This window comes from Schistocerca cancellata, chromosome 8 (genome assembly GCF_023864275.1).
Source record: "Schistocerca cancellata isolate TAMUIC-IGC-003103 chromosome 8, iqSchCanc2.1, whole genome shotgun sequence".
NCBI lineage: Eukaryota > Metazoa > Arthropoda > Insecta > Orthoptera > Acrididae > Schistocerca > Schistocerca cancellata.
In genome coordinates this window covers 161560865-161573011 of record NC_064633.1, presented here as the reverse complement: position 1 = coordinate 161573011, position 12147 = coordinate 161560865, and the positions used below count along the sequence as shown (strand labels likewise).

Here is a 12147-nt window from a genome sequence, read left to right as displayed (position 1 = left end):
TGTCTTAAGGGAAAGACCGCTTTAAATTAAAAACGGCCTTATCTTAAAACAGTTCCTTAGTTAGGCTGAAGGTCAAAAGAATCTGACACCTTAAGAGCAAAACAACTTAAATTCAAAATAACTTAAATTGAAAATCGGCTGAAGGCCCAACACTTAAGACTCAATAACATTAATTTTAAAAATGTCAAAGGCTTTACGTAAAACAGTTCTTAAATTAGGCTGAAGGCCCAAAGCGTCTGACGGCTTTAAGGGCAAAACAACCTTAATCTAAAAATCGGCTGGAAGCCATACAAGTACAAACAACAAGAACAAACAAGAAAAGGCAGTACACCCAAGGGCACTCAGAAGTTCAGAGGGTCGGCCTGGAATTTAAACACTGACGCTCGCTTAGGTGAGACAGACAGTCGGCCCAAACATTGTCAATCCGACGACAACCCAACCGACAGGCAGTCAACGGACCCACCGACAGGCTAAGATTCCACTGGTGCACTTCAGTTTAAATAACCAAGTACTGTTAAACTCCACTGGAGGGTGGCTAAAATTTGCCAACATGAAAACACACGTTGTTGCTCTCGGGAATATCCCAACAGCTGACTAACTCCAAACGACACAATGTGAACAGTCGTGACTTGCTGGTAGATTAAGTCAGAAATCAACTTTCATGTCCAGGATCGGTGAGCCACTAACCTCGTAGCAATGGGAACAGCACCACACTCTCTGACACCGCATAGAGGCCGCCAGCGGGGCCCAGCCAAACTATGCGCGGTGGAGATTTCCTCGCTGCTCCACGTCAACCGACCAACTGCCCGCACACAGCCCAGCTGCAAACTATAAACGCCAGGCCAAAGATAGTCAAAGGTGCTCATATCGATACACGCCGCTGCTGCCACGCGCGGAAAGAGAGGATAACAGCATAGCAACACAATAACAACCAAGGTTTAATCCAATGCATAGCATGAGCCAGCCACGGCTCAAACACTGTAACCGTGACTTTACCATCTGAGAGTTTTAACTTCTTCTTTGAAGGAGACACTGTGTGGTGCCACTCCATGGGTTGCCATTTTGTTTCAGGTTCGAAGTTGCGAATCCATGTATCATCGCCTCTGACAATGTGTGACAGGAGATCGTCACCGACAGACTGATAACGAGCTAGCAATTCGGCACAAATATTCTTTTTTTCCCCTTTATGCTGTTCAGTTAGACTGCAAAGATCCCAACGGGCTCAGACCTTTGAATACACTAATTGGTGGACAAGTGTGTCATCACTATTAACAGAGATGTCAATCTGGCACTGCGCTGTTATTCATTGATCATCTGGAATAAGAGAGCACGCATGTTGTAACATTGCAGGCGTCACAGACTTGTGTGGTCGGCGTGGTCATGGGAGATCACACAGACTTCCTTCACCTAGTTCTGTAGATGACAGACACAACGCCCAGGGAAGTGGTCGAACGCTTGGAGTTTTATCCTGAATTGACGCAGCACTTTTTTTTTCTTTATTGAATTTCGATTCACCCCCACCCCCACCCCACCCCCCACCCACACCCCGAAGGAGGCCGGGCTGGCAGCAGCTTACTATGCCGCTCTTCAGCCTACAGACGTTGTTTTAAAAAGATGATGAGAATAAATAATAAAAACAGGCGATAAAATCGGAGACGTAAATAGTAACATGGCGAAAAAATCGTGGAACTTAAAACATAGACCAAAGGGGTGATGATGCGAATAAAATACATACGAAGCAGACTGGTAAAATAATAGACAGACAATTAAAAAACACGGCGACAGTCTGGTTTCTGTTCGCAAAAGACATAAAATTCACACCCAGCGACAACATGGTTTCTGTTCGCAACACTAGAAAGACGAACTACATTGAACATTCACTGGAACACTGCACTAAAAGGTTGGCAAATGTGACAGACGACAGACCACAACCGAGAGCAGGTGGGGGGGGGGGGGGGGACTGGACAGATGATGTGGAAATAAAAAAAAGGGGGAAGGGGGGAAGGACAGGAAAAGCGAAAGGGGGGAGGGGGGAAAGTAGCCGATGGGGGATGAGGACCCATAAGAGGGGGGGAGGGGTGCTACGCGGCATGTACACCGAGAGACTTTCATTCAAGAAATACGTCGCGAAAGACTTCGTAGCCATACAACACCCAGGGGCTTACCATGCATTTATCCACCTCCTGGTGTCTGTAGACATTGTACAAACGACTATGAATATTTGCGATTGTCTGGTTTTCCGCCGAAAGTAATTCAATAACCACTCTTTACTTGGAAGGCACCTCAGTTGCAGACTAGTTACAGCGCTGCCATCTACCGGAGGTTACTGAATGTATATGAGGTGACGCGGTGATGTCTGAGGATATCGCAGACAGTATTAAAATTTTTTTCAACCAGAATTGGCCGAGAAAAAGAATGTTGCATTATTTATTGAACGCCCTCGTAGATTCGACAACATTTCTCCAAACATTGTGTATGTACAGCACTGTTGTAAACAGCTCATTTGTTAAGTTCCTCAACTTAATTATCTATAACCATGTTTTCCTCTTGTTCTGTTTCATCTCACGACCACGTAGTATCGTGGGTGATTGTTCAGAAAGTGTGTGAATGTACTGCAATGCTGCACGTGTTTGCAATGAGGTGCTCAAAGAGGATACTTTTTTTGGTGACTGCCTTGTTGGTGCATCTGTGAAAACAGCAGCAGATCACCACAGCGTATCTAGCGCTCTTGCAAATTGGGAGCCAATGTGTTTGCGTGTGGCTAGCAGTGCGATCTTGCCCAACAAAGCTGCTGCTGTACTTTTTACGCTCTCTGTACGTTAACATAAATTAAAACATATGCTCTTTTGGTTGTAAGCCTGCTACTCCTTTCTAAACTATAGCTCACCGTTCATAAAAAGAGGTTGAACTTAGTTTATGCTCTGAAATATATTACAAATAGTAAATCTGTAATGTTAATAACACAATATGACTGCGATAGCTTAGTTTGGAAATGACGAACCTTGCGCAAAGCACAACAAAAGAGAAAGGGGGGTGGGGGGTGGGGGTTACTCGGAAGTAATATAATTGAGAACTGAACTAGAACAAAGACTGTAGGCTCATTCGTTATGGTATCAGACTGTAGTATTGTCGCGAAATAGGGGAGATAGTGCCACAGACATGATACGTGAATTGGAGTGGCAGTCATTAAAGCAAAGTCGTTTTTCGTTGCGTCGGTACCTTCTCATGAAATTTCAATCACTAGTTTTGTCCTCCGGTTGCGAAAACATTCATTTGGCACCCACCTACACAGGGAGAAATGATCTTCACGATAAACTAAGAGAAATCAAGGCTCTCACAGAAAAATTTTAGTGCTTGTTTCTCCCGCGAGCTATTAGAGAGTGGAATGATAGAGAGACAGCTTGAAGGTGGTTCATTGAACCCTCTTCCGGGCACTTTATTGTGAATAGCAGAGTAATCACGTAGATGTAGATGTAAATTTGTGCAGGACAGACGTTTTAGTAATCTATTGCCCACACCATCTGATGACAGGAAAATAGAGAGCTTGTGTGTTGAAAGGAATAATTTAGGATGACATCGTATTGTTGTTGTGTCGTCTTCATCGTCATCATCATCATTCATCCCTATTACGGTCGGAGGAAGGCAATGGCAAACCACCTCCACTACGACCTTGCCTAGTAAGGCGGCGCGGGTCTCCCACGTCGCTCCCCTATGCTCTGTAAAGGAGTATGGGACTCATCATCATCATCATCGTCTTACTTAAGCTGCTGAAATTTCTTACGAAAGATAAATGCTAACGTGGCAAGAATGTGCTACGTAGCACATGATCAAAATACAATGTAAGTTGCATGAAACAACTCAGACACGAAGGCAAGGTACATGTGGTAGAATTTGTCAATAAAATGATGTAAGATAATGAATTCTCGAAGTCTAAATGTATGAAAAACGCTGTGCAGTACATGAACAAATCTGATATACAAGTTAGTCGTTATGGTTACAAGCAGACATCAAGTCAGAATATTGAACATTCCTTCTCAACATCATACTACAAGATTACATAAAAATAACTTTATAAACTGTTTAGAAATTTAATTTCGAGTGAGAGTAGATGTTGAATTTACAGGCGGATTTCTCAGAGGCAGATATCGATCAACGCGTGTTCTGAAGTAACTGAAAATTACGTCAAAGACTCTGCATTAGGCACGGCAAGTTCACACGAAAAAGTTGATGCGAAAAGACCTGATTTTACTTCAATGCTGTCGCTATTCCCAGTTATGTTAGTGCAGCTCGAATGATGGCTGCTTGCTGTGGGCTCGCCATTATGTTGAAAGTGTACCGCGTCCCAGCAGGTGTCCTATCACAAGCTGCGGATGAAAGTGTGGCGTCCACAGCGCAGTTAGGACATTGACGACAGTGCGGGCTGAGGCCTACTATGTCACACTTTAATGGAATGTGTGCCAAAAGTCTCCTAAAATGCTGAGTAAATGTTATCCCCGAATAGAGAGGAGTTGTGGTTAAATTAGCAAGTGATCTTATAAATAGATATGGAAGAGTTTGCTTAGATTCTGTGTGGAATCCTGCCCTCTCCCTGGTCAAACAACAAAGGGACAGAGTTAATGCTGTTCTTTATCGATAACTTGTGACGTTGGTCATCTTTGGTTGTGTTGTTGCGCTGGTATTTAGAGCGTGTGTGTGTGCGTGTGTGTGTGTGTGTCTGTGTGTGTGTGTGTGTGTGTGTGTGTGTGTGTGTAGGGGTGGAGGGGGGGGGGGGGGCTTTCTCGTTACATTTGTCCTCTGAGAATGACAGGCTGTGCACCTGCAGAAATATCGACGGCTGCCGAAGACATCACCCAGTTGCCTGGTTGTACTCCTAAAAGATAGTTTAATGGGGATTTGTTTAATTTTTGTTTTGATTCGTATTCGTATGTGACTGGACGGAAAGTCATTTGTTCGATTCGCTCCAACCCATAACCTCCAAATTCTCTGGGGGTCACGTTAGTTTTATCATCGTTTTTAGATAATTTCAAATATATTAGTGAAACGAAATTGTTGTTGATATTTTTGTTGTTGTTGTTGTGTGCCACCTTTCCGTGAGTGACGTAATAGTCACCATATTCAATGTACGAGGGGCGTTTGAAAAGTCAGTCCAAAGTCCAAGACATGGCGTGTATCGAGGTCATGTTTAGTTAGTAGCATCTTTGGAAAGAACGCACACCAAGTTTCAGCCATATTGGTCTATTTCTTTGTGTTTGGCATGCGTGTGAATCGAGGTTCAAAAATGGTTCAAATGGCACTGAGCCCTATGGGACTTAACTGCTGAGGTCATCAGTCCCCTAGAACTTAGAACTACTTAAACCTAACTAACGGCCGTAGCGGTCACGCGGTTCCAGACTGACGCGCCTAGAACCGCTCGGCCACCCCGGCCGGCGTGAATCAAGGATGTCGAGTGACTGTCAAAAAATGGACGAAAGAGAATTTTGCGTGGTGATTAAACATTACTTTATGAAAGGCAAAACCCCTCAGGAGACTAAGGAGAAGCTTGATAAACATTACGGTGACACTGCACCTTCGATTAGAATAGTTTATAAGTGGTTTAAAAATTTTCAGAGTGGCCATATGGGCACAAGTGATGCTGAACGTTCTGGACGTCCTGTAGAAGTTACGACTCCAGAAATCATTGATAAAATCCGTGATATGATGATGGTTGACAGAAGAGTTAAGTTGCGTGAGATTGCTAGTGCTGTGGGCATCTCGAATGAACGGGTACGTAATATTTTGCATAAACATTTGGACATGAGAAAGCTACCCGTAAGATGGGTTTCACGATTGTTCATGCTTGACCAAAAACGGAATAGTATGAAGTGTTGCAAGTATGGTTTGCAGCTGTTCAGGAAAACTGTGCAGGACTTTAAGCGTCGTTTCGTCAGTGTGGATGAAACATGGATACATTACTATACTCCTGAGACCAAAGAACAATCTAAACATTGGGTTCCCAAGGGAGAATGTGCACCAAAAAAGGCGAAGACCATTCCTTAGGCCGGAAAGGTTATGGCGACTGTCTTTTGGAATTCGAAAGGGATAATCCTCATCGACTATCTGGAAAAGGGTAAAACTATTACAGGTTGATATTATTCATCGTTGTTGGGCCGTTTGAAAACCGAAATGCAAGAAAAATGCCGGCGATTGGACCACGAAAAAGTCCTTTTCCATCACGACAATGCACCAGCACACGCCTCAGCAGTTGTGGTCGCAAATTTGATGTAAATAGGCTTCCAACTCGTCTCACATCCTCCCTTTTCTCCAGACTTGACTCCGTCGGACTACTATTTGTTCCCCAAATTGAAGAAATGGCTGGCGGGACAAAGATTTTATTCAAACGAGGAGGTGATTGCAGCAACTAATAGCTATTTTGCCTGCTTGGACAATTCCTATTATTCGGAAGGGATTAACAAATTAGAACAGCGTTGGACGGAGTGTATAAGTCTAAAAGGAGACTATGTCGAAAAATAAAAAAGGTTTACCCCAAACACGTAAGTAGTTTTTATTTTTGCACGGACTTTTCAAACGCCCCTCGTACATGAGATTCGCCACATTGATGATGAAATGGAAATGGCTCTGAGCACTATGGGACTTAACATCTGAGGTCAGCAGTCCCCTAGAACTTATAACTACTTAAACCTAACTAACCTAAGGACATCACACACATCCATGCCCGAGCCAGGATTCGAACCTGCGACCGTAGCAGTCCCGCGGTTCCGGACTGCAACGCCTAGAACCGCACGGCCACCGTGGCCGGCACATTGATGATGTCACAGCTGAAAGTCGATCTTGGTATCAAAAGCTTCAGTATTTATGGGGGAAGGAATCGACAGAGCCCTTGTAGAGCAAACCATCCAAATCATTGCACGAATTAATTTAGGAATTTTAATTCTGACACTGAGTAATTCGGACACTGAGAAAAGAGTTTGTGCCAATTACTCGACCGTTTCAACCTCTGCGCCTCCTTGTTGGCGAATCCTGTTGCAGTCTTCACGGACGTGGACATAGCGGCGCAGGTGATGACGTTCATGGCTGACGGCATCCACACGAGCGCCACGGCCATGTCGTTCACGCTGTACCAGCTGGCGCTCAACCCGGACATCCAGCAGCGGCTGCGCCAGGAGCTGCGCGAGGCGGTGGACAAGCACGGCGGCCAGCTGGGGTACGACGCCATCAACGAGTGCACCTACCTCGACATGGTGGTCTCAGGTCAGCGTGGGTCCGCGTATTGTATGTCCCATCACTGCACCTGCCCGCTTCCTTTCCCTGCACTTTCCTTCAAACCTCCACGCTTTCTTTCGTTGACCCATTTTTTACTCTCTTCATTGGATACACTGTCTTGATTTTCTGCCTGCTGTCGTCCGAAAAACTCTGCTTTCGACGAGTTACATAATAGTTTCTGTAGATCCATCATACGCAGGCCATTCCAAACTTCTAGGACTTGTAGAGGGAATTGAGTAGACAATATTTTGAATTGCAAGTCATGTGTGCAAACGTACCATTTTCGTCTACAACCATTTGAAAACGAGATGGTAGTGTGACAACTAGTAATTTATTAAACATAATCCACTACATAACCTGTTTTACAATTCGACTCATTAATAACCAAAGAAACGAAAAGAAAACTTAATTAATTTTCAGAAACACTGTTCTTAACAGTTACACTTAAAACGTTTTCGTCCTTTTCAAAGGAGGATTAGAAGTCTGATCAATCAGAAGGAAGGTTCGAAATGGCGACCACCAAGTTCGTCGCACACATTGTACCGACAAATGATGTGGTACACACGCTCTGTCACACATGATATCTCTGCTGCCTGTCCTGCAGTGACCACAGCTCGTGCCATCGGACCTTCTTCTGTCTCTACGAGAGTCTTCTAAACTAATCTTCATGCGATCCCAGAAAAATCAGTCCAACGGAGTCAAATCTGGTGACTGTGGAGGCCATGTGATTGGACGACTTTATATCCATCTGTGTACGAAACGTTAGTCCAGATATTGCCGTAACGACGTGAAAAGTGAGCGCATGCACCGTCATGCTGAAACCACATGTCTTGACGGACTTTCAGTGGCACAGCATCCAACAACACGCCCAATGACATAAGCCGATCCGACGTAATCACTCCCCACCACAACTACCCTGTTGCATACCTACCTAGCAAACACGTTTCCAAACGGCTGTAGCGCGAAAACGCTACGTTCCCGGACTTGGGTTCCACTTCAAAATATTGTCTACTCAGTACCCTCTAAAAGTCATAGAAATTTGTATGGGGAATTTTAGAGGACCCTGTAGGCGTGAATGCGGAACAGAAGCTGATAAATAAATCGAAGGTAAACGGTACCAACAGCCGTAATTCTACCAAATTTTTTTAAATCAAGCAACCATTTTCGACGCTTCATTAGCATCATCTTCAGGCCTCTGTACAACAGTCCAGCATACAACCGTCGATGATACTATAACGGCAAAGTAAAGCCAATAAAATGTTTTTAAAACGTATATAACATATACATGAACAGGTGTATAGCATTAGATGTGCAAACGAGCTATAGTAATATAAGCATAAAATCAGATATTGGTGGATATTAATAGAAAAATATAAGAAAATTATAATAAAAAGTCGGGGAATTAAAAGTATACAAAATCAACGGTATGAATTAATAACAAGTGAGACATTCTAGTAAAGAGGTAAATACGTACACTCAGTCACAATGTAATGATTCATCACGAAATTAGGCATGGAAAGTAACAAACAGCATAAAAACTTACAAAATAACGCTTTCTTGTTTTCGCGTACAAGATCTGTGAAATACGGTGACGCCTTCGTGTACCAGCGGTGGCCCACGCTCGACCCCAGCTTTTGTGCTACCAGCAATACAGGGTGAGTCACCTAACATTACCGCTGGATATATTTCGTAAACCACATCAAATACTGACGAATCGATTCCACAGACCGAACGTGAGGAGAGGGGCTAGTGTAATTGGTTAGTACAAACCATAAAAAAATGCACGGAAGTATGTATTTTAACACAAACCTACGTTTTTTTAAATGGAACCCCGTTAGTTTTGTTAGCACATCTGAACATATAAACAAATACGTAATCAGTGCCGTTTGTTGCATTGTAAAATGTTAATTACATCCGGAGATATTGTAACCTAAAGTTGACGCTTGAGTACCACTTCTCCGCTGTTCGATCGTGTGTATCGGAGAGCACCGAATTACGTAGGGATCCAAAGGTACAGAAGAGACTGGAACAGCACATTACGTCCACATGCTAACACCTTTTTATTGGTCTTTTTCACTGACGCACATGTACATTACCATGAGGGGTGAGCTACACGTACACACGTGGTTTCCGTTTTCAATTACGGAGTGGAATAGAGTGTGTCCCGACATGTCAGGCCAACAGATGTTCAATGTGGTGGCCATCATTTGCTGCACACAATTGCAATCTCTGGCGTAATGAATGTCGTACACGCCGCAGTACATCTGGTATAATGTCGCCGCAGGCTGCCACAATACGTTGTTTCATATCCTCTGGGGTTGTAGGCACATCACGCTACACATTCTCCTTTAAAGTACCCCACAGAAAGAAGTCCAGAGGAGTAAGATCAGGAGAACGGGCTGGCCAATTTATGCGTCCTGCACGTCCAATGAAACGCCCGTCGAACATCCTGTCAAGGGTCAGCCTAGTGTTAATTGCGGAATGTGCAGGTGCACCATCATGCTGATACCACATACGTCGACGCGTTTCTAGTGGGACATTTTCGAGCAACGTTGGCAGATCATTCTGTAGAAATGCGATGTATGTTGCAGCTGTTTGGGCCCCTGCAATGAAGTGTTTGTTACAACATGCAACTGAACGTCGGAGGTTTCAAGCGTCAAATTTAGGTTACAATATCTCCGGATGTAATTAACATTTTACAATGCAACAAACGACACTGATTACGTATTTGTTTATCTGTTCAGATGTGCTAACAAAACTAACGTGGTTCCATTTAAAAAAACGTAGGTTTGTGTTAAAAAACATACTTCCGTGCAGTTTTGTATGGTTTGTATTAAACAATTACACTAGCCCCTCTCCTCACGTTCGGTCTGTGGAATCGGTTCGTCAGTATTTGATGTGGTTTACGAAATATATCCAGCGGTAACGTTAGGTGACTCACCCTGTATAGTGAGGTACGAGGTACTACCTTTCATCCTGGTGCAACGAACTGTTTATTACCATTTTATGTGGCCTTTCAGCGACAGAGTTTTCTGAACAAATGAGGTACCACATAATTTGTGATTAATTTATAGTAAAATTATTTTATGTAACCTCTCATAGTCATAAAAGACTGGAATTAAGCCACTTTCACAACAACAAGGTCACCTCATTAGAACAGCAGCCTATAGTGTTTCAATACGACCATCTCTCCACGTCGGTAAACAGAAAGAGCATAGCGTCCAGATGAAGGAAAGCACGAATATTCTCTCCGCCCCACAGCCAGACACACAATTCTCATCGCCAGCGTGAATGCGTTAACGACGTTGATGTGCTTCGGGATCTGTCAGGCAACTGTTGATTTTCGATTACCAATTGTTTCCTGGTTATTTTATTTGTATTTCATTTATTTATCATATTTCGTGGAACAATGGAACCCAAAGCCAACGGAGATCGGAGCTAGTCCATTCGTATTTTACAGAATACTGACTTCACAATCTATATACAAAATAAATTGAATTTCTTTTTAAATCACTAAAATAATTATAAGAGCGTATATGAATAAATAACGCATTCCAGATAATAGTTCGATGCGGCCCACCCGAATTCTTACCTCAGAGTAGTGCTTACCATTTGCACGCAATATCTCCCATTATTATTTGCTGGATATACACTGAAGGTTATGGGATAGCGATATGCTCATATGCATACGGCGGTAGTGTCGCATACGGAAGTTATGAAAGGGCAATGCCCTGGCGAAGCTGTCATTTGTACCCAGGTGATTCATGTGAAAAGATTCCCGACATGATTGAGGCCGCACGACGGGAACCAACAGACTTTGAACGCGGAATAGTAGTAGCTTAGACGCATAAAACATTCCATTTCGCAAATCGTTCGGGCATTCAATATTCCGAGATACACAGTGTCATGAGTGTGTCGACAATACCAGATTTCAGGCCTTACCTCTCACCGCTGACAACGCAGTAGCCGACGGCCTTAACTTGACGACCGAGAGCAGCGGCGTTTGCGTACAGTTGTCATTGCTAATATACAAGCAACAGCGCGCTATTATACCTGCTTAATCCTTACGTATCCGTAAGGACAATGCGATGAAATTGGGCGCTAATGGGCTGTGGCAGCAGACGACCGATGCGAGTGCCTTTGCTAACAGCACGACATCGCCTGCAGCGCCTCTCCTGGGCTCTTGACCGTATCTGTTGGACCCTAAACAATTGGAAAACGGTTGCCTGGTCAGATGAGTACCGATTTCAGTTGGTAAGAGCTGATGGTAGGATTCGAGCGTGGTGCAGGCCCCACGAAGCCATGGACGCAAGTTGCAACAAGGGACTGAGCAAGCTCGTGGTGGCTCCATAATGGTGTCGGCTGTGATTACATGGAATGGTCCAACTGAACATCAGTGTGGGAGGTACGACTAAGGCATCAGTTAGGAAAGAGCGGTGAAATTTGGTGTTAACAGCCTATGGCAGACGACGAACGACGCGAGTGCCTTTGCAAACAGCACTACATCGGCTGCAGCGCCTCTCCTGAACGACTGGAAAACTGTGACCTGATCAGATGAGTACCGATATCATCCGGTAAGAGCTGAGGGTAGGATTCGACTCTAGCGCAGACCCCACGAAGCCATGGACCCAAGTTGTCAACAAGGCACTGTGCAAGCTGATGGTGGCTCCATAATTATGGATGAGGATCTATGTTTCAACCGAACCACTCATTGACTAGAAATGGTTATGTTCGGCTACTTGGAGGCCATCTGCAGTCATTCATGGACTTCATGTTCCCAAATAACGACGGAATTTTTATGGGTGACAATGCTCCATTCGCCGGACCAGAACTGTTCGCGATGGTTTGAAGAACATTCTGGACAATTTGAGCAAATGATTTGGGAAC

The 12147-nt window shown here is 44.0% G+C and overlaps 1 protein-coding gene across 1 annotated transcript in view; it reads left to right on the top strand.

Moving 5' to 3' along the window:
* Positions 1–12147, top strand: part of LOC126094467 (cytochrome P450 6j1-like) — a 138231-nt gene that overhangs the window by 93896 nt on the left and 32188 nt on the right. Inside the window, exon 7 of the mRNA XM_049908855.1 lies at positions 7027–7248. Within this exon, the coding sequence (XP_049764812.1) occupies positions 7027–7248 (222 nt within the window). The remainder of the gene's footprint in view (positions 1–7026; positions 7249–12147) is intronic.